The sequence below is a fragment of the Artemia franciscana genome, chromosome 11 (genome assembly GCF_032884065.1).
Source record: "Artemia franciscana chromosome 11, ASM3288406v1, whole genome shotgun sequence".
In the NCBI taxonomy this organism is placed as follows: domain Eukaryota; kingdom Metazoa; phylum Arthropoda; class Branchiopoda; order Anostraca; family Artemiidae; genus Artemia; species Artemia franciscana.
Genome location: NC_088873.1, coordinates 33,089,604 through 33,114,467, shown reverse-complemented (window position 1 = coordinate 33,114,467; position 24,864 = coordinate 33,089,604). Strand labels below are relative to the sequence as shown.

Sequence of the window (24,864 nt, the reverse complement as noted above, 5' to 3'; positions counted from 1 at the left end):
TCAGCCTTCTTGCGACATTCTAGGATGACCCCTGGGGCAAAAACAACAACAACAAAAAAAAACAAATAAACACGCACCCGTGATCGGTCTTCTGGCAAAGTATATGAAGTTCCACATTTTTGTAGATGGGAGCTTGAAACTTTTGCAGTAGGGTTCTCTGATACGTTGAAAGCGATGGTGTGATTTTGTTAAGATTCTATCACTTTTTGGGGGTGTTTCCTCCTATTTTCTAAAATAAGGTAAATTTTCTCAGGCTCGTCACTTTTGATGACAAAGACTAAATTTGATGAAACTTATATATTTAAAATCAGCATAAAAATCCGATTCTTTTGATGTATCTTTTAGTATGAAAATTCCGTTTTTAGAGTTTCGTTTACTATTGAGCCGGGTCGCTCCTTTCTACAGTTTGTTACCACTGTTTGATTAAATGAAAAAAAAAAAAAATTTTTTAACTGATTGTAAGGAGCAACATTAAAACTTAAAACGAACAGAAATTACTCCACATATTAAAGGGGCTCTTCCCTCGTCAACGCCCCGGTCTTTACGTTAAAGTTTGACTCTTTCTTTCAAGTTTACTTTTTAAAACAGTTAAAAAACTTTAGCGTAAAGAGTTGGGTGTTGAGGAGGGAAAAGCCCCTTTAACATACGGATTAATTTTGTTCGTTTTAAGTTTTAATGTTGCTCCTTACTTTCTGTTACAAAACTTGTTATTTTCATTTAATTTCGGAACGTTTCATTAATTTCATTAATACAGTTTTTGATTTTTGCCGTCCGCACATGAATAATTGAAACGCAATTTGCATATTAATTTGATTTTTTTGGCTAAATGGCTTTCTCTTAGTTTTGACCGGGAGATTTTGAGAAAAAAGGGTGAGGGAGGAGGCCTAGTTGCCCTACAGTCTGTTGGCTACTTAAAAAGGCAACTCGAACTTCTAATTTTTACGAACGTTTTTTACTACGAGAAAATATACGTAACTTACGAATTAACTTTCGTAACGAACTTCTATATTTGAATATTTTTATTACGTATATGAGGGGGTTCGCCCTTTTGTTAATACCTCGATCTTTACACTAAAGCTTAAATTTTACCCCAATTCTTTAAGAATGACCCCTAAATCACAAAGGCCGTAAATAAATAGTTGAAATTACAGAAAATAATTTAGCGTAAAGAGCGAGGTATTTAGGAGGAGATGAGACCACATATACGTAATATTTTCTGTTCGTTTTATGTATTAATGCTGCTCCTTACTTTCAGTTGAAAAAACTTTTCCATATTTATTTTTTCATTGTTTTTTTAATAGTGCTAGAATATTCTGCGCCCCCTTCATGGAAGTGATCTTCACCCAAAACAAATTCCTTCATGGAAAAATCCTCCCATGTGACCCCCTCACCTCAACCCCCCTTCCAACCAAAAAATCCCGAAACGTCTGTACACTTCCCAATAACCAATACTATACTTAAACACTGGTAAAATTTTTTGACTTGCAGCCCTATCCCTTTGACTGTGGGGGAGTAAGTCGTACCCAAAGACATTGGAATTAGGTTTTTGGAGTATGCTAAACAAAATGGCGATCTCGAAATTTGGATCTGTTTACTTTGGGAAAAAATGAGCGTGGGAGGGGCCCTAAATACCTTCCATTTTTTTGTCACTTAAAAAAGACACTTTAGTTTCCGTTGGAATGAGCCCTCTCACGATACTCTAGCACCACTAGGTCGATACGATCACCCCTGGGGAAAAAAAGAAGAAAGAATAAAAAGAAAACAAATAAACACGCACCCGTGATCGGTCTTCTGGCAAAAAATACGAAATTTAATATTTTTGTAGGTAGGAGCTTGAAACTTCTACAGTATGGTTCTCTGATATGCTGAATGCGATGGTGTGATTTTTGAAAAGATTATGTGACTTTTAAGGGGGTTTCCCCCCAATTTTCCTAAATATTGCAAATTTTCTCAGGCTCGTAACTTTTGATGAGGAAGACTCAGTCTGATTAAACTTATGTAGCTAAAATCATCATAAAAATCCAATTCTTTTGATGTTTTATTAGTATCAAAATTCCAGTTTTTAGAGTTTTGTTTACTATTGAGCAGGGTCGCTCCTTACAACAGTTTGTTACCACGAACTGTTTCATAGCCATGGCTCGATGGCAACTTTGTTTTAATTCATTTAATAATAATTTTAATTTCAAAGATTTAGGACGAAATACTATGTGTTAGTTTTGGGTATTAAATACTATCGGGTTTTATCTGATAGTATTAAATACTATTTGATTGGTTATTGGGAAATAACCAATTTTTTTTTCGCGAGGAAAGTTTTCTGCAAGGGGGAATTGTCTGGGGGAATATTCAGTGGTAAGTAAATTTTTGGGAATAATTTTCTTTCAGCGAGGATATATTTTCTGGGGAATGTTTTCCACGGGGGTGTGTTTTCCTTGGGGGAAATTTTTCGGGGATATTTTCCGGGAGAGGCGCTTCCCACAAAAAGGGTTATTTTTCGGGGTGGGGTATTTTCTGGAGGAGGGGGGGGGGAAATGCCTAGAACCAAAATAAATACCTACATGCTATCACATTTTGATTATCAAAGAAACGGATGACAGAAAAATTTTTTGGTTGCTCTAAGTTTTATTGAGTCGATTCAAGTTCTTAACATTAAGTCAGAGGCTGTCCTTCAAATAAATCTGGAGGGAGGAGGGGTAACCTGCAATCCTCCTGTTATTTGAAGGAGTATTTTTTATCCATGTCAGTGATATGATTGCCTATCCTAAGAAATTTTTTTTTAAAAAGACCCCCATTGGAAATCGTGGAAATTATGATGCAAAAATCCATTTTTGAAATTCAAGTCACTAAAATACTTCAAGGGTTGCTTATTTTTAGGAACACTTATAATTTTCACCATTTCAACAGTTATTATACAAAAGTAGCACTTTATCATAAATTTTGGGGCTAAGAAAGGTGGCAGTTCCCTCAAATTTAAGAAAACTACTACTACTAGTACTAACAACTCGCTGTAGCACCAAGCTGCCTGAGGCCAAAACAGCTATGCATGCTCGTCCTCGATCATAATATGTTCAAAGCCCCCCTTCTTACAAAATCAAAAAATTCTCATTTTCCCTTAAATCTTTCCTTACGATATCTTCCCACCCCAGCCGAGGAGGATCTGCTTTTCGTTTGGCGAACCAAACGAAACCCTGGTTCTCATTAAGAGAAACCTAGATATAATATTAAAAAGGAAAAGAAACTTTATTTTTTAAATTTCGTTTTCCATTATAAAGCAAAGAGCGGTATTGAGACCTCTAAACGAACAAAAATTATTTTCGTATTCCTTATATATAAAAATAACAAAAACAAGGTTAAGGAGCGATATTAAAACTTAAAACGAGCAGAATCAATACCCCGCTCTTTACGCTTAAGTTTGACTCTTTCTCTTAACTCTATTTCTGAAAACAGTAAAAATCTCTAGCGTAAAGAGCGGGGTGTTGATGAGGAAGCAGCTCCTTTCATATACTAAGTAATTTCTGTTCGTTTTAAGTTTTAATGTCGCTCCTTACTTTCCGTTAAAAAACCGTGTTTTTTAATTTAACTCTGAACGTTTTTGAATCAATGCATGTTTTGATTTTGGCTCTCCACAGATGAATAATTAAAACGAAAATTGTATATTTATTTTTTTTTGGCTAAATGGCTTTCTCATAGTTTTGATCAAATGATTTTGAGAAAAAAAGGAGCGGGGGATGAGGCCTAGTTGACCTCCGATTTTTTGGTTACTTAAAAAGGTAACTAGAACTTTTAATATTTTATGAATGTTTTTATTAGTAAAAGAACTACGTAACATACAAATTAGCTTACGTAACGAACTTTTGTATTCTCATGTTTTTATTTACGTATATGAGGGGGGTTGACCCCCTCGTCAGTACCTCGCTCTTTACACTAAAGCTTAAATTTTGTCCCGATTTCTTAAGAATGACCCCTGAATCACAAAAGCCGTAGAATAAATGGTTGAAATTACTAAAAATATTTTAGCGTAAAGAGCGAGGTATTAGGAGGAGGTTAGCCCATCATATTCGTAATAATTTGTGTTCGTTATAAGTTTTAATGCTGCACCCTACTTTTAGTTGAAAAAAACTTTTTCACATTTATTTTTCCGCTATTTTTTTTAATAGTGCTAGAAAATCCTGCACTCCCTTCATGGAAATTTTCTCCCCCCATGACAAATTCCTCCAAGAAAAGTTCCCCCAACATATCCCCCTCTTCTCAACCCCTCCCCCTAAGCAAAAAAAACCCCTGAAAACGTCTGTACACTTCCAAATAACCATTATTATGTGTAAGCACTGGTCAAAGTTTGTGATTGTAGCCCCTCCCACGGGGACTGTGGGGGAGTAAGTTGTTCCCAAAGACATAGTTATAAGGTTTTTCGACTACGCCAAATAAAATGGCTATCTCAGAATTTTGATCCGGTGACTTTGGGAAAATAATTAGCGTGGGAGGGGGCCTAGTTGCCCTCCAATTTTTTTGTTCACTTAAAAAGGGCATTAGAACTTTTCATTTCCGTTAGAATGAGCCCTCTCGCGAGATTCTAGGACCACTGGGTCGATACGATCACCCCTGAGGGAAAAAAACAAACAAATACACACGCATTCGTGATCTGCCTTCTGGCAAAAAATGCAAAATTCCACGTTTTTGTAGATAGGAGTTTGAAACTTCTACGATAGGGTTTTCTGATACGCTGAATCTGATGGTGTAATTTTTGTTAAGATTTTATGACTTTTAGGGGTTGTTTCGCCCTATTTTCTAAAATAAGGCAAATTTTCTCAGGCTTGTAACTTTTGTTGTGTAAGACTAAACTTAATAAAACTTATATATTTAAAATCAGCATTAACATGCAATTCTTTTGATGTAGCTATTGGTATCAAAATTCCAATTTTTAGAGTTTTGGTATTGAGCCGGGTCGCTCCTTACTACAGTTCGTTACCACTAACTGTTTGATTACATTATTTATATCAATCCCCGTTCCTTACAGTAATTTTAAATTTTAAACCTTGCTTCATAGGTGTCAGTATCTAAATATATTGGAACTTTGGTGCAAAGAGTAAGGGCTCTGAGGTGTAGTCACCTTCCTATTTAGTCTAACTTTTGTTCGTTTCAAATTTTAATGTTACTCTTTTCTTTCATCGGAAAGCTTTTTATAATTCATTAAATGTTTTTGTGATTCTAACGCTTCAAACCGAACTGTAAGTAAGGAGTGACTCGGTCAAATAGTAAGCAAAACTAAAAAACTACAATTTGATACATCAGAAGAATTAGCTTTTTATGCTTAGTCAAATGAACAAAAATGTGGAATAATGTAATTTTTGCCAGAAAAAAAAATCAATAAAGTGTATCTATTTGTTTATTGTTTTTTTTTTTTTCCTAGGGGTGATTGTATCGAATCAATGATCATTGGGGGTTGGAAGAAGGCTCATTCGAACGTGAATCAAAACTTTTAGTACACTTTCTAGTACACTAGTACCCTAGTAAGCTCTTGTAAACTAGTATACTCGATCTAAAAGCATCAAGGGTAACTAGTCTCTCTGACCCTCTTTTTTCCCAAGATGCCTTATCAAAATTTTTAGATAACCATTCGATTCAGCATAGTTGAATTGTTCAATAAATAAATCTTCGGAATGACAAGACCTCACAATGACCTTGGAAAGGGACTCTAATTTATACATTTTGCCTATTGTTCACATGTAGTATTTGTTATTGGGAAATTTGCAGAAATTATTTTTGGGGGAATTTTCTTCGGGGGATATTCTGTAGGGAGGAAATTATTCTTGGGAATATTTTACATTAAGGTGAGACGATTTCCTGACACTATTTAAAAAATGGTCAGAAATTAAATATAAAAAATTTACTAATAGGGAGCAAAAACAGAATTCGGTGGACCACAATTTCCTAAACCTTTGCTCTTTACGTTTAAGTTTGAATTTTGTCACAATTCTTCAAAAAATACTGCCCAAACACATGGGCTTTTCAACTTGAGTGAGAAGGGAAAAATATATTTAACCCCCCCCCCCCCCTCCTTCTATCTTGCCCCTAAATCTCATGAATTCGTGCCAATGGGGACTAAGGAATCCGGTGTTCATTTTGAAACATTTTGTTTATTAGAAACTGATTATCAAGGTCCAAAATAAGATGTGTTTATACATGTACCATATATCAGAAATTAAAACTGGCAAGGACATTAAAAGAGCCAAACAATCATCTTTGTTTTTTATAATTTTGTCGACCTTTGCAAACTAATCTTTGTTTGTACGAGCTTAAAGCTGGTAATGCTATTTTAAATATATCTAGTATACTGAATCTTTGTAGGAGCTGGATTACAATGGTCGACATTTTTCACTCCTGTCTCTGCTGATGACAATTTTTCATTTGGAGACGCAACAATTATGGTGGCAGTTGACGGTGTGATTTATCTTATCCTTGCTCTATATTTGGAGGCCCTATTTCCTGGGGATTTTGGTATTCCCAAGAAATGGTATTTTCCCTTTACCGTAAGTAGGTTTTTTTTTTTTTTTACCCTGTGATATCCTGGATCGCGTCGGCCGTTGGAAAGCTGTTTGTAAGAACACAAAAAATAACTATTGCACTTAGTTCACAATACGTGACAAACACAATTTGATAACCTTTAGTTCATCAAATATAAATTTTACAGCAAATTGAGATTCTCAAGTAGAATAAACAATTTAACGCATTAGTTTTGAATGATAGGCTGATCTAAATACTGATTGTTGGTTTAGCTCCTTGACCCTTAACGATTACCCACTACTGAACTCGTAACTAAAAGACAACTGCAGAGAATGTTTTACTTCAGTTGAGTTTTCAGGCCAAACCTAATTTAAATCGAAGTTGGGTGGTGCTCAGCGTACTCTTGTTTTCAGCGTCAAGTTCAACTCAGGTTTGGACACGAGTGTAAAGTTTAACAATAAGCTGGTAAGGACTACATCTATGTTGGTAGAAACATTTTTAGACAGACTTAGCCTTTCTGGAAGCCGTTTAAAATAAAAATAAAAATTAAATTAATTAAAAAAGCTGCATCAATAATTGATAATTGACATTACTTTTCCATCGATTGTGGTAGTGTAGCCTCGCTTTTAATGCTTTTAAGTTTCATTTCTTAAAATTACACCCACTAAGGATCCAAAATATATTTAATAGTGAAATAAATTCAGTTAGCATGACAAAACACGAAAATACTTTAAAAAATCAAATAAATTGACAAAAAATTACTTTGGATTTAGGTGAAAACAAAAGTATGCTTATTACTTGCAGAAACTTCAACTACGGTTTGAAGTCACCATAATGTGTGGAAATGTGTTTTACTTTTTTTTTTAGTTGTATATGTATTTTTTTCAATTTACTATTGCTCTTATTTCATAATTTTTGGTGGTTTACCTAAGCGGCATACAGAAGTAGGGCTTCAGGAAAACGGAAGTAAAAATTATCGCTTTTTGTTCCACCATCGACTTTAGATAACGTGATATCTCTTAATCAACAAAATGAGATATCCATTATCATTCAATAAGATCAGAAATCAGTAACCGATAAGATGATAAATGCTAGCTGTTCTGATAGAGTATTTTTGTATGTGATGTTTTTCAAGGTTTACAGAAAAAGCCAAACTTGAAGAACTTTGGGACATTAACGTCAAACAAAATAACTTTCTTTTTAACGCAAGGCATAAATGCTCAACAACGGTTTAGATTAAGATTAGCGTTTAATCAGGAGCTTCAACGAAAGGACAAACATTCAAACGTTCAAGTAGAATATCAAACATTCAGAGAGGCTGAGTAAGCTATAGATGTAGCCAGGGCCACGTCCAGGATTTTATTCAAGGAGGGAGGCAAAATAACTTTACAAAAGGTAAAATACTGTTTACATAAATTGTTATTATCCTTGTACGAATCAGAAAAAAGTTTATGGGGCAGGAAGGTTCAAACCGGGTACCCCCCCCCCATCCTTGGATATCATCCTGAATATAGCTAAACCTTGTGTTGTAGGATCTGAATGTGTTTGAATCTTATCTTTCTTGCTTGAACTTATTTTGTTATTTACTTATAAAATAAAATCCAAGATCGCGGAATGCAAGCCTCGAAGCTGGAGAGCATATGCATGAAATAAGGCTAACGTATATGCACTTTTTGCATATATTCAAGAGGGAGGAGAGGCTAAAGAGCCGTGTCTCCTCCCCCAGAAATCGATTTGTTTCTTCTGAAGCATCCTATGTTTGCATAACAACCACATAATACCTTTGAACACCCACTTTGGGGGGGGGGGGGAATCATGCTTTTGTTTCCAGTTTTTGCGTCGACAAGTTATTCTATGATGTATTTATCTCTATTAGTATTAAACAGAATATTATTGTTACATATGGTAGTTTCTATGACAAACTAAATACTTGCGTTTGTGTTACAGAAGTCTTTTTGGTGTGGCAATAGCAACAGAGGCACCTATTTTGAAGAATCTACTGAATTCTCCTGGAAACCAGAAAATTGTGAAGAAGAGCCATTAAATCTCAAAGCTGGAGTTGTGCTTTCTGGTTTAACTAAGGTTTGATTTCATCTCGTACCTTATTCAAGCCATAAAAACCATTCTGTTTCTCAAATAATATCATGCCCCTTATAAATTATTTTTTTTTTTACCAACAAAAAGCAAAAACTACACTGATAATAAAATACCCACAAAAATACAACATTAATCAAATGAAAAAAATTCAGAAAACAGGATATTACCAAAAATTTCCTATAGATAAATAAATTCGAGATTTAAAAAAATAGACATAGTCTAACGATGTATTCTCAGCCCTTTAACATAATCAATTGTCCTCCTTTTCTTCCTTTAGTGGCTAAGTTTACAGTGACCTTTGGCTTATAAAACTAAGAAAACCAGTTTATTTGCTCGTTCATGTCTAGAAAACCCGAGTTAGTTTGTCCCCTGTTGTTGAGTGACGATACGGATGTGAATAAAGTGTAAAACCTAAATTTATATCGATAAGCTATAAACGCGATAAGTGTTTTTAGTGAAAACGGTAACGCTTATATTTCGAAAGCATTTGATGATCAGGACCATTCAATCATTCTGATGAAGCTAGAATACTCGGTGCATAAGAGTGAAAACTACGCGAAAGTGTGAAATTTTATCCACTACGCAGTGATTTAAATCGTTTCTAAGCAACACAAACAAACAAGCCTAAGCATTCATCCTTTAGGTACTCCAGCACACGCTGGGTATTCCTTTCACGTGACACTGTCAAAGGACAACTCTTTGCCAAAGGCTACATACAAAGTCTTCTAGTAAATCAAACAAGTCACCCCGAGCATAATACCCTTTCAGTGTCCACTGAAGACCCCTGTGTCAAGAACTATCAAAATCTTGTAATATCATTGATACAAACCAGACATTACATTCCTCAACTTTTACCTCAGCCAATTAATCGCATTGCGCTATCAGGCAGTATAACTTAGAGTGCTTTCTCCTGAAGTCATAGTTCCCATAATTAATAGATTGCCTATTTGTTACAGATGGTGGCTCCACACACAACCTTAGGGAAGCCGGATATTAGGTTACTTTTTAAAAATTAAACAAGAATATCAGCAAATGTAATAGCATAATATTTTGAGACTAAATTAAGAACCTCATCAAGTCCAAAAGCTTTTATGACATCTTGGTTAGGCAGAACTGTGGGTACTGTTCTCCTAGATATATTTAAATTTCAGATGTTATGTATCGCTTGTGGAAAAGGGGGGCTGCACAATTAATCCCATCATCTTCAACTGTGCCAGAGCATAAGACTTCAGCGGTGGCTTCTGTAAATCACCAACTAATACGTCAGTTCTTGCCATTTTCCACAATTCACAGGAAAGCAACATATTTAGAAGATAGAAGAAGCATCCTCAAGTTCTTTTAAATCTGAATTCTGTGCAAGACATGGACCAAAAAATAGATCGCTAAGCGTCCAGAAACTAACCACTCGAAACGAAGAACAGCGCAGAAGAAATGCTAAAAAAAATAGTAAAAAGGCTTATCAAACAGTTCGTGGTAACGAACTGTAGTAAGGAGCGACCCGGCTCAATAGTAACTAAAACTCTAAAAAAAACTTTCTGTTAAAAAACTTTGTTTTTTTTTTATTTCAGTTCTGAACGTTTTTGAATTAATGCATGTTTTGATTTTGGCTCTTCGCACATGAATACTTAGAACGAAATTTGCATATTTTTTTTTTGGCTAAATGGCTGTTTTAGGTTTATAGATGGAATTTCGATACCAATAGCTACATCAAAAGAATTGCATTTTAAAGCTGATTTTAAATATATAAGTTTCATCAAGTTTAGTCTTACCCATCAAAAGTTACGAGCCTGAGAAAATTTGCTCTATTTTAGAAAATAGGGGGAAACACCCCCTAAAAGTCATAGAATCTTAACAAAAATCACACCATCAGATTCAGCGTATCAGAGAACCCTTTTGTAGAAGTTTCAAGCTCCTATCTACAAAGATGTGGAGTTTTGTATTTTTTGCCAGAAGGCAGATCACGGATGCGTTTTTATTTGTTGTTTTTTTTTCAGGGGTGATCGTATCGACCCAGTGGTCCTAGGGCACCTAGCACCTAGGCCCCTCTCACGCTAATTATTTTCCCAAAGTCGCCGGATCAAAATTCTGAGATAGCCATTTTATTCAGCGTAGTCAATAAACCTTATAACTATGTCTTTGGGGACGACTTACTCCCCCACAGTCGCCGTGGGAGGGGCTGCGAATTACAAACTTTGACCAGTGCTTACATATAGTAATAGTTATGGGGAAGTGTACAGACGTTTCAAGGGGGGTTTTTTGGTTGGGGGAGGGGATGAGAAGAGGGGGATATGTTGGGGAACTTTCCATTGAGGAATTTGTCATGGGGGAAGAAAATTTCCAGGAAGGGAGCGCAGAATTTTCTAGCATTTAAAAAAAAAACAATGAAAAAATAAACATGAAAAAGTTTTTTTCAACTGGAACTAAGAAGAAGCATTAAAACTTAAAACGAACAGAAATTATTACGCATATGAAGGGCTCACCTCCTCCTAACACCTCGCTCTTTACGCTAAAGTAATTTTAGTAATTTCAACTATTTATTCAACGGCTTTTGTGATTCAGGGGTTATTTTTAAGAATTGGGACAAAATTTAAGCTTTAGTGTAAAGAGCGAGGTACTGATGAGAGGGGAACCCCCTCATATATGTAATAAAAACATGAGAATACAAAATTTCGTTACGTAAGCTAATTCATAAGTTACATATATCTTTTACTTATAAAAACATTCGTAAAAATTGAAAGTTCTAGTTGCCTTTTTAAGTACCGGTAACCAAAAAGTCGGAGGGCAACTAGGCTTCATCCCCCGCTTTTTTTTTCTCAAAATCATTCGATCAAAACTATGAGAAAGCCATTTAGCCAAAAAATAAATATACAAATTTTGTTTTAATTATTCCTCTGCGGAGAGCCAAAATCAAAACATGCATTGATTCAAAAACGTTCAGAAATTAAATAAAAAAAAACAAGTTCTTTTAACTGAAAGTAAGGAGCGAGATTAAAACTTAAAACGAACAGAAATTTCTTCGTATATGAAAGGGGCTGCTTCCTCATAAACGCCCCGCTCTTTACACTAAAGTTTTTTACTGTTTTAAAAAGAACAGTTGAGAGAAAGAGTCAAACTTTAGCGTAAAGAGCGGGGCATTGATGAAGAAGCAGCCCCTTTCATATACGAAGTAATATCTGTTCGTTTTAAGTTTTAATGTCGCTCCTTAATTTCAGTTAAAAAAACTTGTTTTTTTTATTTAATCTCTGAAAAGAATGAAATGGAAGCTATCTCTTTTGCTTATTAAGGACAAGAGTTGTTTTTGAATGACTAGAATGAAAAATAATATAACCCTATGCAATACACTCAATAGGGAGTTTCAAATTTTACTTGACTTCAACATCTTCTCCCATCACTTATTTTAAGAATTGAGGCTTGATAATCCATAGTAACGAGTGAGTTTTTCTTCTGATTGTCTCCTACAAACACGCTGGCCTGAGAAAATGTTTCGTTTCCATTGACAACTGCCTTAATTGTCAAAACTAATCTTGTTGTCAGCTTTGTACAGTTGATAACAATGTCAGTTGTTGAATTAAATCGGTTGTCAAAGCTTTTGAAAAAAGCTGAATCAGCTCATTACCTTATTTTTGATGGTAACCAGTCCTGGCTTTCTACTGTTTTCTTTCAAACTAGCTGTTTTTGTAAAATTTTAAGTCTTATATATAATTTTATGTTTTCCATTGTTCAGTTGTTTTTGTTAAGCCCTTAAGCACTGTACAAAGAAACAAAAAACTTAAATAACTTCTTTAAAGAACTGATTGTTAGTTTGATCAAATGTTATGTTAATCATATTTCGTTGGTCAGTTTCATTGTAATGGGCTACTATATTTCAGAGCGAATATCTACTCGATTCTTTTCTTAATGCACATCAGAGGCTTAACGTTTGTTAAGGTAATTTGTGAACTGGCCAAATTGGAATGTGTTATCTTTTATCATCATTTTGGAAGACTAACATTGATAACTTCAAATATATAATATTCATGGTTAAAAATTATAGAGCTTATTGAGGAAGAAGGAGAAACATGTTCATTTGATATACTGATAAATAAATGACATAAGTGTTGTATAAGCAAGTCAAGCAAAAGGAAAAATGTTTGTTCAGTAAAGAAAAAATACAATAATCTAGGTAAGAAGTGTTCAAATGAAAACAAGAAATCTCCAAATAAGAATATAAAATAAAAGTCGCCTTGTTTCATCCATAAAAAAATATACTATCTACAGTTGATTAGGTGAAGAATCTTTCCATTTTCAAGAATCTCTTCCTCTTCATCTTTTCCATTTTCAAAAAAAAAATTGATGGAATTTAAAAACAAAATACTTCAAAATGTGGTAAAGAACAATAATTTTCGGTTGCGCTAAGATAACTTGTTAACTGACAATTTAAGTAAGTAAAACTTACTGATTCTATATTGCTCATTAAGATTGTCTCAGTATATTCCATCCCTTTATATTTAGAACCGGTAAAGAATTGTTTCCCATGTCAGAGTGTCATTATACAAAGGTCATACAGATATTTACTGAAATGTAATTTCAGGTCTATAAGCAGAATAAAGTGGCCGTGAATAACGTGAATCTAAGACTATTTGAGGGTCAGATTACAGCTTTACTTGGCCACAATGGAGCAGGAAAGACCACAACTATGTCTATGCTTACTGGTATGAATTAAAAGTATTTTGATTGTTAACAGTCAAATTTGGACGCTCGTTCAAAGATGATTGTAACCAAGCTATAGCAGGGACCTGCTGATTCACAATATGAATAAACTAAAGATTAAGAGAGGTCAACAGAGAAACAAAATAAACAACAGAGAAACCTCTCGCCATTTTCTCTGAGGTATAAAGTACTATACAAAAGAATATGCTTTGAAAGGCCTCTGCTTAGAAGGGCCTCTTAGCTGAGTTTTTGGAACGAGGCACCCCATCTTTACCATTGAGGTATTCGTTTTTAGTATTAATTCTGCTGTGTATTTTCAAAAACAATTTCAGAAATTCTTTTAATTTCGCAAAAAAAATAGTTTCACAAAAAAAGTTAAACTTTTGGACCGTAAATTAAAGTGAAAACTTTGATCCACTGGTAATAGATGCGAAGCAACGGAAGTGACTATTTTTCTCAGATAAGGCTTGAAACCCCATAAATTTGCAAGAAAAATCTTGGCTGGTTATTCCTACCGAATTTAATCGATGTTCAGCTTACCCTTCTTGTGGATAGGAAAGGCAAGAGTGCAGCCATTCTATCACAAAGGTCCAATCGGGCATGGGCACACGAAACAATGATTGTAGCTGTTTATCATATATCGTGGAATGATTTCCACCAGCCTGCTTTATAATTAGGCCAATAACGAAATTTTGATAAAACTCCCTTACTACTCACTCACAGAAGTTGATCCAGGTTCAGACATTGATTAGGAAATAACTAAGAGTTAACTGGATTCCCACGAAGTGTTTTTAGATCGCATGGCCTCTTCAAATAGATGTAGTTAGGCCGAGAATTTAAGTAATACTAATCCTACTCCCTTAGTGAGGTCGAATTGATCATGTTCTCTGGAAATATATTGTTGCGTCTGACTAAGTTTGGCTGGAATCCAACGAACCCTTTAACAAGATACTCTAAAAACTATAATTTAAGTGTCCCTTGAAAGCAGGTGAAATCGGCCCCGGACACCATAAAAACGAAAACTAAGAACTTAATCAGCACTTTCGCTCAAATTTAGCTGATATAGAGTAAATTATTAATTCAAGTGTCGTAATGACAGGAACTCAGGGAATGTCACCCAAAAAAAGATTGATTCGGGGTCGGACGTTCAAAAATGAAAATTCGGACGTTACCTATCTATAAAATATGATTAAAATCTGACAAAATATCTTGATGGATATCCAGATGAAAAAATGTAGCTCCATCCCCCTCTCCTCCTTTATTACCCACAGAATCACAATCGATCAATCGGCTCTTAATCACAAAGATGGATAAGGAAAAAATATGGCTTCACTTCTACCAAGTTTAATTTGATTCTATCAGCCCACTCCTGTAGATGTCACGATGAATAGATATAGCTTCCACAATATAGCTTCCGCAATATTGCGTCTAATCACACCTAACATCACATATTTACAACATTCATTGTTGCAAAATTACAAATTAGAAACCACAAAAGCAAACTAGGACTTTAACTCTAAAATGCACCACGTTTTTTGGAGTATGAAGTCCTCCGTGATAGATGGACTGATGACAAAATGTGGTAGTCTTTACTCTAGCCCCCGCCCTTTCCTTACAGAGGTTTTAATGGTACCCAACTCTCAACATCTGTAATTAGGACGCTATCTGGTCTCTACTTGGTTGAAACCTGATGATTTTTTTGAAGACCTCTTGACGACAAGAAATTAGAGCTGCCTTTCCTCCTCCGTTACAGAGATTGAATGGGTCCCCTGAATTTAAAAATACAAAACTTGTATGTTTAACCTCTGACTATCTTTAGTTGAGATTTGAAAAATCTGTCGGAAAAATTGTTCTCATACCTTGAATTTAGGTATCCCGGTTTTTCCTTCCCATAGAAAGAATTTCCGCCAAGTTGTGCTAGAGTTTGACAACCTCTTCTGGTGAAGACAAACTGTTGGGGGGTAAAAAAAAAACTATCATTGATTATGACTAGCTGGTATACTGAAAAAAGTGAATCGATACTGGAAAATTTAAGATTGCTAATCATTTATCTCTTTATGTTGAATAGCTTCCTATTTACAAAATCATAGTGGGTACCTGTTTAGGAAGCTTTAGTGTACATAATTGAAAATGAAAATATTTGAAAACGGCACACAGCAAATTTTGAATTGAATTACAACGGCTAAGCTTTAACGACTGCTATTGCGTGTCTTTCTGCTAGCAATTTATGTCTCGATTGTATATTTTTTAAATCACTATTCATTCTATTTACTTGCGCTAAACTAACTCTTTGAACTAAAATATATAATTATAAGATGGATTTAAATTATATTTTGTCTTTTGAAGGACTTTTCCCACCAAGTTCTGGGACCGCTTACGTAAATGGGTTTGACATTCGCACAGATATTGAAAATGTGCGAGGAAGTCTTGGATTATGTCCTCAACATGATGTTCTGTTCAAGAGTTTGACTGTGGAAGAACATCTAAGATTTTTTTGTGAGGTAAGAAAACTTTTACCTTTTTTATAGCTGTTAGGCCATTTAAAGTATGGGTCAAATTCAATTTCCAAGTTTACGGAATCAGGCTATAGAGTTGAATTAGGATTTTAAACAAGCATGAGATCCCCGCTCAACAATCTCAAAGTTTCATCAACTTTTATACAGGCAAAACTCCATATTTCCATTGAGACTTTGGATCAATTAAAAGTAAGTATGGAGTATTTTGTCATATGCAGTCACTTCAGTGGTCTTTAACACGTGGGAGGCTCTTTGGGCCCTCTGATTTGAGATCGGAGTATTTCTAGGGTATTTACCAGAAATTTATCTGGTTTTCATACATTACATCTTTTTTTTCTTATGAACAAAGAGACATGCTATCCTTTTTAAAACTAATCAATATTTCTTGAAGCTATAGTGAATATACATTGTATATGTTTTTGATGCAAATTGGTTCATGAAATAGCTCATTTTGAAAATATTGAGGTTCTGACAGCTTCTTTGTTGTGGTACACATCAGAAGAAGAAAAAACTAGATAAGACTCTTCTTAAAAAATAAGTAAAACCTGATTTTTTGAAGAACTAGCTGGTAGCAAAAATTGAGACACCTCCGAAAATTATAATGCTGCTAGACTCACAAGACAACCTTAGGTACACAATCGTAGTGACTGAAAATCTTTCCGGTTTTTGGTTCAAACATGTTTCATGGTTGTAAGAAGGCCTATTGGTTGGATATTTGGCTTCTACTATAGAAAGTTGAAAGAATTTTAATCTCATATAAATGACAGTTCAATAGCCACTGGCGTAGCTTAATGGCGCTTTCTATTGATGATTTGTTTTCTGATAAGCTCTCTCCTAGTTGTTGGTGGTTCCCTCTGGTATGGAAACAACCATTTCTGCGTTTTTTGAAAATTTTTCCCAGTTTACAACTGCGTTTGGAATGTAGGGTAAACCAATGAAATCCTTCTTATCACACATCAATGAAATGCTTTCAGTTGAGGACTGATGTGTTGATGTCGCATCAACCAAATTCAAAAAGATTATAAAACTCGGCAAGTTGTAGCGCAAAATCCATAGTGATTAGAAAATTAAACATCTAAGATTTTAAGCAGCTCTCTTAACCCATTTGGTTATCCACTGGAATTTTGCATCATTAAAGGCAGCAAAATATATTTGAATCCCAATTTTTCCTCCATGTAGTACATCCGTCTATCTGTGCTATTAATTTCTCATTTTCTTCCAGCTAAAAGGACTTGACAAAAAGTTAGTACCATATGAGACTGACCGAATTCTCAAGATGCTTAAGCTTGAAAACAAACGCCATGCATTGGCAAAAACTTTATCTGGAGGAATGAAAAGAAAACTGTCAGTTGGAATTGCCCTCTGTGCCGGCTCAAAGGTAATAGGTCATAAAAATTGGATGTTTGCCATATTCATACTTCCTCTTAAGTTCTGCAAATTAATTCATGAGAAAAAGCATAGAAAAAAAATATGAAGTTCACGTGGCTCGTAAGGAACCAAATTATAAACGAGAGTCTTGGGATTTTGCGGTTAAACAAAGTTATGAAGTTATGAAGTCCTATGTGACTTCATAACTTCAGTTGGCAGGAAAGACGGAAAAACGCCTGGTTCTGCTTCGAGTACTAGTAAAGAACTGAGCTATAAGAAAAAAGTCTTGTAAAGTTTTTTTTGCAAAAAGTTTTATTTGATCGAAAAAAAATTATATGCTGAAATTCAAAAGATAAATGTCCAAGGTTTGTTGCAGTGGGTGGATGAAATAAAGATAAAACTGTTCATTTGAATTTATATGCTTGTTTGCAATACCGCAGTTTTTTAAAATGTAAAAATGTATAGTAAAAATGTATGGTATTCTATACGTTTTCGTCCATCAATTATTCTATAGAACAAACAATAAATCTTAAAAGTAATAGCAAGTTAGTAACACCCACTAGAGGCTAAGATTTTTTTTCCTCTTTAGCTTTAGCATAGACTTCAGTCAAAGCAAGAGACGATGATACAAGGGTTTGGTTTTCTTTTTTCTGGTTTAAAGTTAATCATCGATCATCTCTTAAGGTGGATTTTTGTTACTAATACCCAATAACAGATTTCAAAGTAATCCTTCAAAAGAAAGAAATTCAAGATAATTTTATTCAGAAATAAGCCTATTTTTCGTATATTGATTCCAAAATGCAAGTAAAGAAAAAAAAAATAATTTCGTCAGACGAGTATCAAACATTTTCTCAGATTTATCAGTCGCTTTGTGAATGACAATTATAGAGAGATTTTAATGAATTTGCTAAACATTTTGACCAATAGATATTTAAATTAATTTTTTAACTGAGTTCAAAATCAAAATTACAATAAACCTCATGTTACGAGTTTGAATTGAGCCAGGTAGGGAAGATGAAAAGTATTTTAGGCTTAAGAAGTTCAGCTCACTGTTTGGCTTCAACTAAAGTATTTTTTGTAAAATCCTTAGCACTTTCGAAAATTCCCGTTAGAGCTTGGTCGAGGACTTGAATATACGGTTAGTTCACCAGTTAAGGCTAGATAGAAAGCCAGCTATTTCTTTATCTCCAAATTCTTGGGAATGCCTTATCATTAACGATTGCTTTCGTCAATAATGAAAATGATCCATTAACTGGTGAGATAACATAATTTATGGACATTTAGGCGCTCATTGGATTCCTTCTATGCTCTAAAATGTTTTTCTCATAATGCTTTCTTAGCTTTACGCGTCATTGACCTGAAAGCATTCTTAACTTTTTTATAGCCTGTTACGAAAAAGGGTAATATTTATGAGCTATCTGAAAAAGCGCTTCCTCCTTAGATCAACTGACTAAAAAAGAAATCATAAGCAGAAGCTAAGGAATTGACTTTTTATGTTGACTCAGTGGCAGTTTTGGTCTTTCTTGCGTTCGGAGGAAAATCTTGCCCACTGCCCCCCCCTCTCCCTGTTTCCTAAAAAATTCTATTTACTTAAAAATTATTTTCAATTTATTAATCAATTATCAATCCATTTTTTAATTATTTTTCAATATATTGTTTAAATTATTTAATTATTATTAGTTATCCTAATTTAATTAATTTTATTATTATTTGATTATATTAATTTATTTTTAGTTTGTTATTTAATTAATAATTTTTTGATTATTTTCATTTATTACCTTCGCCTTGTACTTTATTGATACAATTTAAAAAATGCAAAATGATTATAACCGTTAAATTATTTGTCTTAAATTGTGTGCCCCCAAGGTCTCTGCACTTGCTTCCTCTGTGCCTACCCTAAAACCCCCTCTGTGCTGACTACTATTCTTGAGAATGATATGAAGCGTTGGAAATAATAACAGAACTCCTCAAAGAGATTTTCAGTAGCGCAAAAGGTTGAAGCTAGTTAAATCCCTTCATGATTATATAATCAAGATCAAAATTTAAAGAATTTAAGGCGTATCTTTTGTGAAATTTAGTCCCGCAATTTTTAGTAACAAGACAGTGTTGTTCATTTTTTTAATACAAAGCCTTTTCAGCTACCTTTTTGTTTATGAAGCTTCTCGTAGACTCTTTACGATGTTGTCACTCAAATGTAGGTTGAACTTTAACAATGTTATAGGCTGCTCATAAACAACTTTTACAAATTCCATCTCAATAACGACCTCCTTATTTTAGTTATGTTTAAAGATCAAAGAGAAAAAACCAGCATTTTTGTCGTTTAAGTCAATTCGTGTTACCTGTGCCTAGAGATGGCACTATTGAAGGCGATGTAAACCCTGATAAGAAAATACTTAAGGTGAAAAATAACACTGTGCTCCTTGGGATAAAAACTACAAATTTGTATTAAATTAGATTTTGAAAAAACCCTTTTTGCCATCCCACTTTCCGAAGAAAATTAAGCCTTGGTCTGATACAGTTCCCTAGAAATTTTAGTGATACATTGTTGGTTATAGTACTTTGCTACATACGCCCTCCCCTTTTCCCCAAGAAATTTCTGCCTGTGTTTTTTTTTATTCACGAGTAATTAAAAAAAAAATTACATTCCAGTTGAAAAGGTGAAATTATGTATCACTGACACACCTCCTTCAACAGAGTTGCAAAATCAAATAGAAATTGGGATACAAAACGATTTTACTGGGGGTTTCGAAGTGGGAATTGGTATAAAACTTATTGAAACCCAAACTCCCTCCGTAATTTGTAAGAAAAGTGAAAGATAAAAATTCGGGCTTTTGATTCCAATTAATCTCTGGCTCATTTGGACTTATTTTATTTCTCTTCTCTTTTTTAGGTCGTCATGCTTGATGAGCCAACCTCTGGAATGGATCCCTCGTCTAGAAGAGCCATTTGGGACCTGCTTCAAGTATATTTCTTTTAAAATCTTCCCCTTATAAAATTTTTATTCACGGCCCAAGCGCCAGTGAGAGTTTACTGCTAAATTTGGCAACTACCTATTTAGTAACATAAGCCATGAAAAAACAAACGAAGAACATATTTTGAAATCTTTTCTTTTTAAACAAATCCTTTCCCACTCCGGACTTCTAAATGCAATGAACAATTAATATTATTCTTAATTCAGTGTTGGATTTAGTATATTAATTTAAAAAGAGTTATTCTCTATAGAAGGGGGACTGCTCTCTCCTTAATTCCTAACCCGTTAAGCTAAATTTTTTAGTACTTGCGAATTTTTAGTTCTTATTCCAATTAAACAGGTTTTGGTCTTAGAGAAGTCGCTATTAAAGAATTTGGACAAGAAGTCGGATTTTAGCGTAAAGAGAGAGGGATTGAGGAGTAGTCCCCTCATATACGGAATAATTTCTATCTGTTTTAATTTTTAATGCTGCTCCTCACTTTCAGCCAAAAAAGCTTCATTTTTATTTAATTTCTGATCGTTTTCAAAAAATGCCGAGAAATCTACTTCCCTATCATTAGAATCTCCCCACCCACGAAAACTTCCTCCTTCGAAAAAATTTATTCATGGAAATTTTCTCTTGCATAAAATAACCCCCCCCCCCCTGTAAAGTTTTCTCCGGATTATTCACTCCTCACTGACAATTCCTCCATGGAAAATTTCCTGTGGACAATTCCCCTGGAAAATTATCCTTACTTTCATTTGAAAAACAAATTAGTTCTTCATTTATTTTCTGTTAGTTTTAAAATTACGCCAGAAATCCCCTCTCCAAGAAAAATTTCCCGAAAAATTCCCTTCCTAATTGAAAGTTTCTCCCGCTGAAAATTACTCCACGGGGAAAATCACCCAACGAACAAATCCCCCGAGATGATTCCTTCCCCGCTGGAAATTTACCCCAGATAGTTCCTCCAGAGCATTCTCTCCACGGATTATTTGGGTACCCGAATGACTGACAATATCTGAAACAGTAAGCTGTACGAAAAATGTGGTTCGATCTCGCCTTTAGGGCTATAATATAACAAAGAATGATGTGGCCAGGACACGTTTTGCGGATGAAGGATCAGATATTGCTAAAGATTGTCCTTGTCGGCCGACCATTTAGGCCAAACGAAAAGCAGGTTGTCCCTAACTGGGGTGGGACGACGTTGTAAGGAAAGATTTAAGGGAAATGCTAACCTCTTGAAGGAAGTAAAGAGGGAGGATTTGAATTGATTGGGATGGAGGAAGACCGTACACAGCAGTGTTGACCTCAGGTGGCTTGGTGCTCCGCTGAGTTAGTAGTAGTAGTAGCAGTAGTATTCTCTCCACATGTAAAATCGAGTTTCCAACGAGAAAGTAAGACAAATAAAAAGAAATTCCGTATATAAATTCTGACAAAGTCTCCCCAAGTAGAATTTTCCCTTTGAATCACCCCCCCCTAGGAAACCCTCCTCTCAATGAAACATTCTCTCCGTGAAAAATTCTCCCTCCCAAAAGAATTTCCATATATTTCGAAACTTATATTAACATTAACGTATGTTAACAAATACTGTATGCAAACAAGGGGCAAATTTCATAGCTTACAACCCTCTCCACAGGGTCTCTGGAAGGCCATGTCACCCCGAGAGGCATAGTTATTTACACACACATACACATACACACACACACACACACACACACACAATAATTATAGTTCACTAGCGCGATCTGTTTGATAGGTTATTAAAGTGTTATTTAAATTACTTATAGGAACGATGTAATATTAGATTTAAGTAATGGGTAGAAGCAACTACCTCAGTGTTTTTATTTTCGAAGCTGTGGCTCCTAAAGAAGCATCTTCTATTGCATTCTAATGAAAAAGAAAAGATATTGACGTCTATATCTGGATTTTGCATTATTTGCTTTCATCAACATTTTTAAATAAAATATTTTCATTAACCCTTGCAAAATCTTGATTAGCCATTCAAAATTTTTGAAGAAAATCAATGGCTGAGAACAAAAACTTTCATTAGAAAAGAATATCCTATCAATTCAAGGAAATATTTTCTATGGGACTTGATTGTAATTTTATATGCTAGAAAATTTTGGTTGTTACATAATAGGGTTTATTTACTTCTGTTTGCTATGGAATAGGAACTATTGGAGTCCACTAGCCAAATGAGGAAGTTTTTTTAAGACATTTTTCTTCAAGACATTTTTCAAGACATTTCAAGGCTAAAGACATTTTTATTCAACATAATTTTCAAGACGTTTCAAGACGTTTTCAAGACATTTTTCTTCAAGACATTTCTTATAATTTCTCTGGTTGTTATGCAATAGGGGAATATTTACTTATGTTAAGGATGACGCGATCTAGCGTTGTCCTAGACATCAGGGGCCAGCTAGTGGGAAACCTTCAAGACACTGGACCCTAGCAACTAATTACAACGGGGGCCCCTAGCGAGCAATTTCACTTGGTGCCAAATGAACTGCATTATGACACGGTACAACAAAATTCTTTCCGTAAATACTTCTAAAGCAGCTCTATCGTTATTGAAGTCACTTCGAAGGCGTCTTGTAATGTTTGACGTAAAATTGAAAGCTGCGATTTGTTTCTTAATTCCTTCCACTTGCTTTTTTTTTCAAGTTGCTTTTACTTCAGTAATCTTACCTTACCAAAAGGCTTAAATTTTGGATTTTGGACGGCATGAAAGATATTCATCACATACAGAATAGCGTGAAATTTGTTTAATAATTTAGTGTTTATAACTTCAACTCTACATTTAGATTACCAGAATTTCCAATATTAGATGACAGGCTTTGACACCTTCAAAATGAAATGAAGATAGCTTTTGTTTTCAGAATTTCCAAAATTTAACTATTTTTGCTAGCAAGAGAAGAAGAATATCATACAATTAAGAGATAAGTTAAAACCCTAGCATCTTGGGAACCAAAACAGATATTTTTATACAAACCAGACCTGTGTGAATCAATCTAGGCTTTAGGGATAATATGCAAGTTTCAATTACCGGTTTACTGGATAGGGATAGACTCACGAAAACAAAGAAAGGAAACAAAAAATGAAAATAGAAAAACAATTAGGTGAAAAAACGAGGATTTTATGAGCCATTAGCAAAACATGAAAAGCAAGCAAATATTTCAACAGGTACCCCCGCCATGTCGTCCTCCGTGCAAAAAAAAGAGGAACAAATAAAAACAAAGAAGAAACAACAGCAAAATCTAACCTTTTTAAGTGAACTGCACGAAAGGAAAAAAGACACTGACTCAAACAACAAAAACCAACTTGAAATCAATGAAAGAGAAGTTACCAATTAGATTGAATAAGTATCCTTTGCCTTGCAACAGATTTCGCCTGTCTACAATTTCAGTTTTCATCAGATATGCGGACAGGTTGTCTTAAATTAGACTGGGCGAAAATATTCATAGAGTCATTTAATATTAAATTATTATAAATTGGGCTTAAGGAAATATCTCCCGTATCTCTATTTATAGCCGAATAATCAACTCCAAATAATCAACTAGTTGAAAGTCAGTTTTTCTTGTTTTGTGTTGAAAAAAAAGTTTTATCGTATTTCCATTAGTCCACTGGTTTTCCATTATGTCCATAAAATATCAAATGAAAAAGAAAGTGTTGTCCAAAAAAATATGTTAAAACACATTTTCGTCTTCCTAAACAGATACGACTTTCATATACCGAGGAATGGAAGTGAGAAATGGTAGACTCTGATTACCATTTGATGTTTGAATGGCATTATAGTTCTTAAAGGTTGAAAAATGAACCTACTGTAGATCGAATGATGGTCAGCAACTATTTTCTTATTTTTTATTGTATAATGAGTAATCTTATTTCTAGAACGAGAAGACAGGCCGCACAATACTTCTAACAACCCATTTTATGGACGAAGCTGATTTTTTGGGAGACAGAATAGCAATTATGTCATCTGGAAAAATACAGTGCATCGGTTCTTCTTTATTTTTGAAAAAAGTATACGGTAAGAAAATTTGGTCACTTATGAATTTGGAAATTGCTTCTATAATAAAATAAGTATGACAGTTTTAATCTTTAGGCGGCAGAACGGTATATGGAACTTTCCCACACTAAGACTGTGCATAAGCCCCTTTGACATGGACACCTTTCCCTTTTTGACAACATTGCTATGAATAATCCTAAGTCGCTCAGGCATTGTCCCAAGTATTCCTACAGTTAACGTACCTTTAAAAAGTTGGCAATTAGTATTTTTTTTTCTCTTTTCATAAGAGGTGACAAAAGATAAATCAGCAGTTCTTTTTAGCGAATTGTAAGTAAGGAGTGACTAGGTATTGTAGTAGCCAAAACTCTAAAAAATGAAATTTGGACAATAATATATCAAACAAATTGAGGTAATAAACTGCAAATAATGAGCGGCCCAGCTCAATACTAACCGAAACTCTAAAAAAAGGAATTGATACCAATGCTTACATCAAAAGAATCGTATTTTTATGCTTATTTCAAATATACAAGTTTCAAGTTAATCTTACCTATCAAAAGTTACGGGTCTGAGAATATTTGCCGTATTTTCGACAAAGAGAGAAACGCCCCTTAAAAGTAATAGAATCCTAAAGACAGATCACGGGTGCGTGTTTATTTATTTTTTTCCCAGGCGTGATATTATCGACCCAGTGAACCTAGAATGTCGCAATAGGGCTCATTCTAGCGGAAATCAAAAG

The 24,864-nt window shown here is 34.5% G+C and overlaps 2 protein-coding genes across 8 annotated transcripts in view; one reads left to right on the top strand and one right to left on the bottom strand.

Annotated features, from left to right (window-relative positions):
- The window catches only part of LOC136033115 (uncharacterized), a 104,931-nt gene extending 81,513 nt beyond the window's left edge, over positions 1-23,418 (bottom strand). For 3 of the 4 annotated variants that reach the window (XR_010618854.1, XR_010618855.1, XR_010618858.1), the window contains exons 1-2: positions 23,382-23,418; positions 15,144-15,235 (exon numbers count right to left, since the gene is read on the bottom strand). The gene's annotated coding sequence lies outside the window, so the exon portion shown is untranslated. Of the gene's footprint in view, positions 1-8,575; positions 10,030-15,143; positions 15,236-23,381 lie in introns of those variants that run through there. The other variant, XR_010618856.1, reaches the window with a different exon arrangement.
- LOC136033112 (phospholipid-transporting ATPase ABCA3-like) overlaps positions 1-24,864 on the top strand; it is a 177,832-nt gene that overhangs the window by 85,208 nt on the left and 67,760 nt on the right. For all 4 annotated transcript variants that reach the window (XM_065713741.1, XM_065713739.1, XM_065713740.1 and 1 more), the window contains 7 exons: positions 6,343-6,524; positions 8,446-8,580; positions 13,166-13,286; positions 15,631-15,785; positions 17,023-17,178; positions 20,059-20,130; positions 24,011-24,149. In XM_065713741.1, the coding sequence (XP_065569813.1) occupies positions 6,343-6,524; positions 8,446-8,580; positions 13,166-13,286; positions 15,631-15,785; positions 17,023-17,178; positions 20,059-20,130; positions 24,011-24,149 (960 nt within the window). The remainder of the gene's footprint in view (positions 1-6,342; positions 6,525-8,445; positions 8,581-13,165; positions 13,287-15,630; positions 15,786-17,022; positions 17,179-20,058; positions 20,131-24,010; positions 24,150-24,864) is intronic.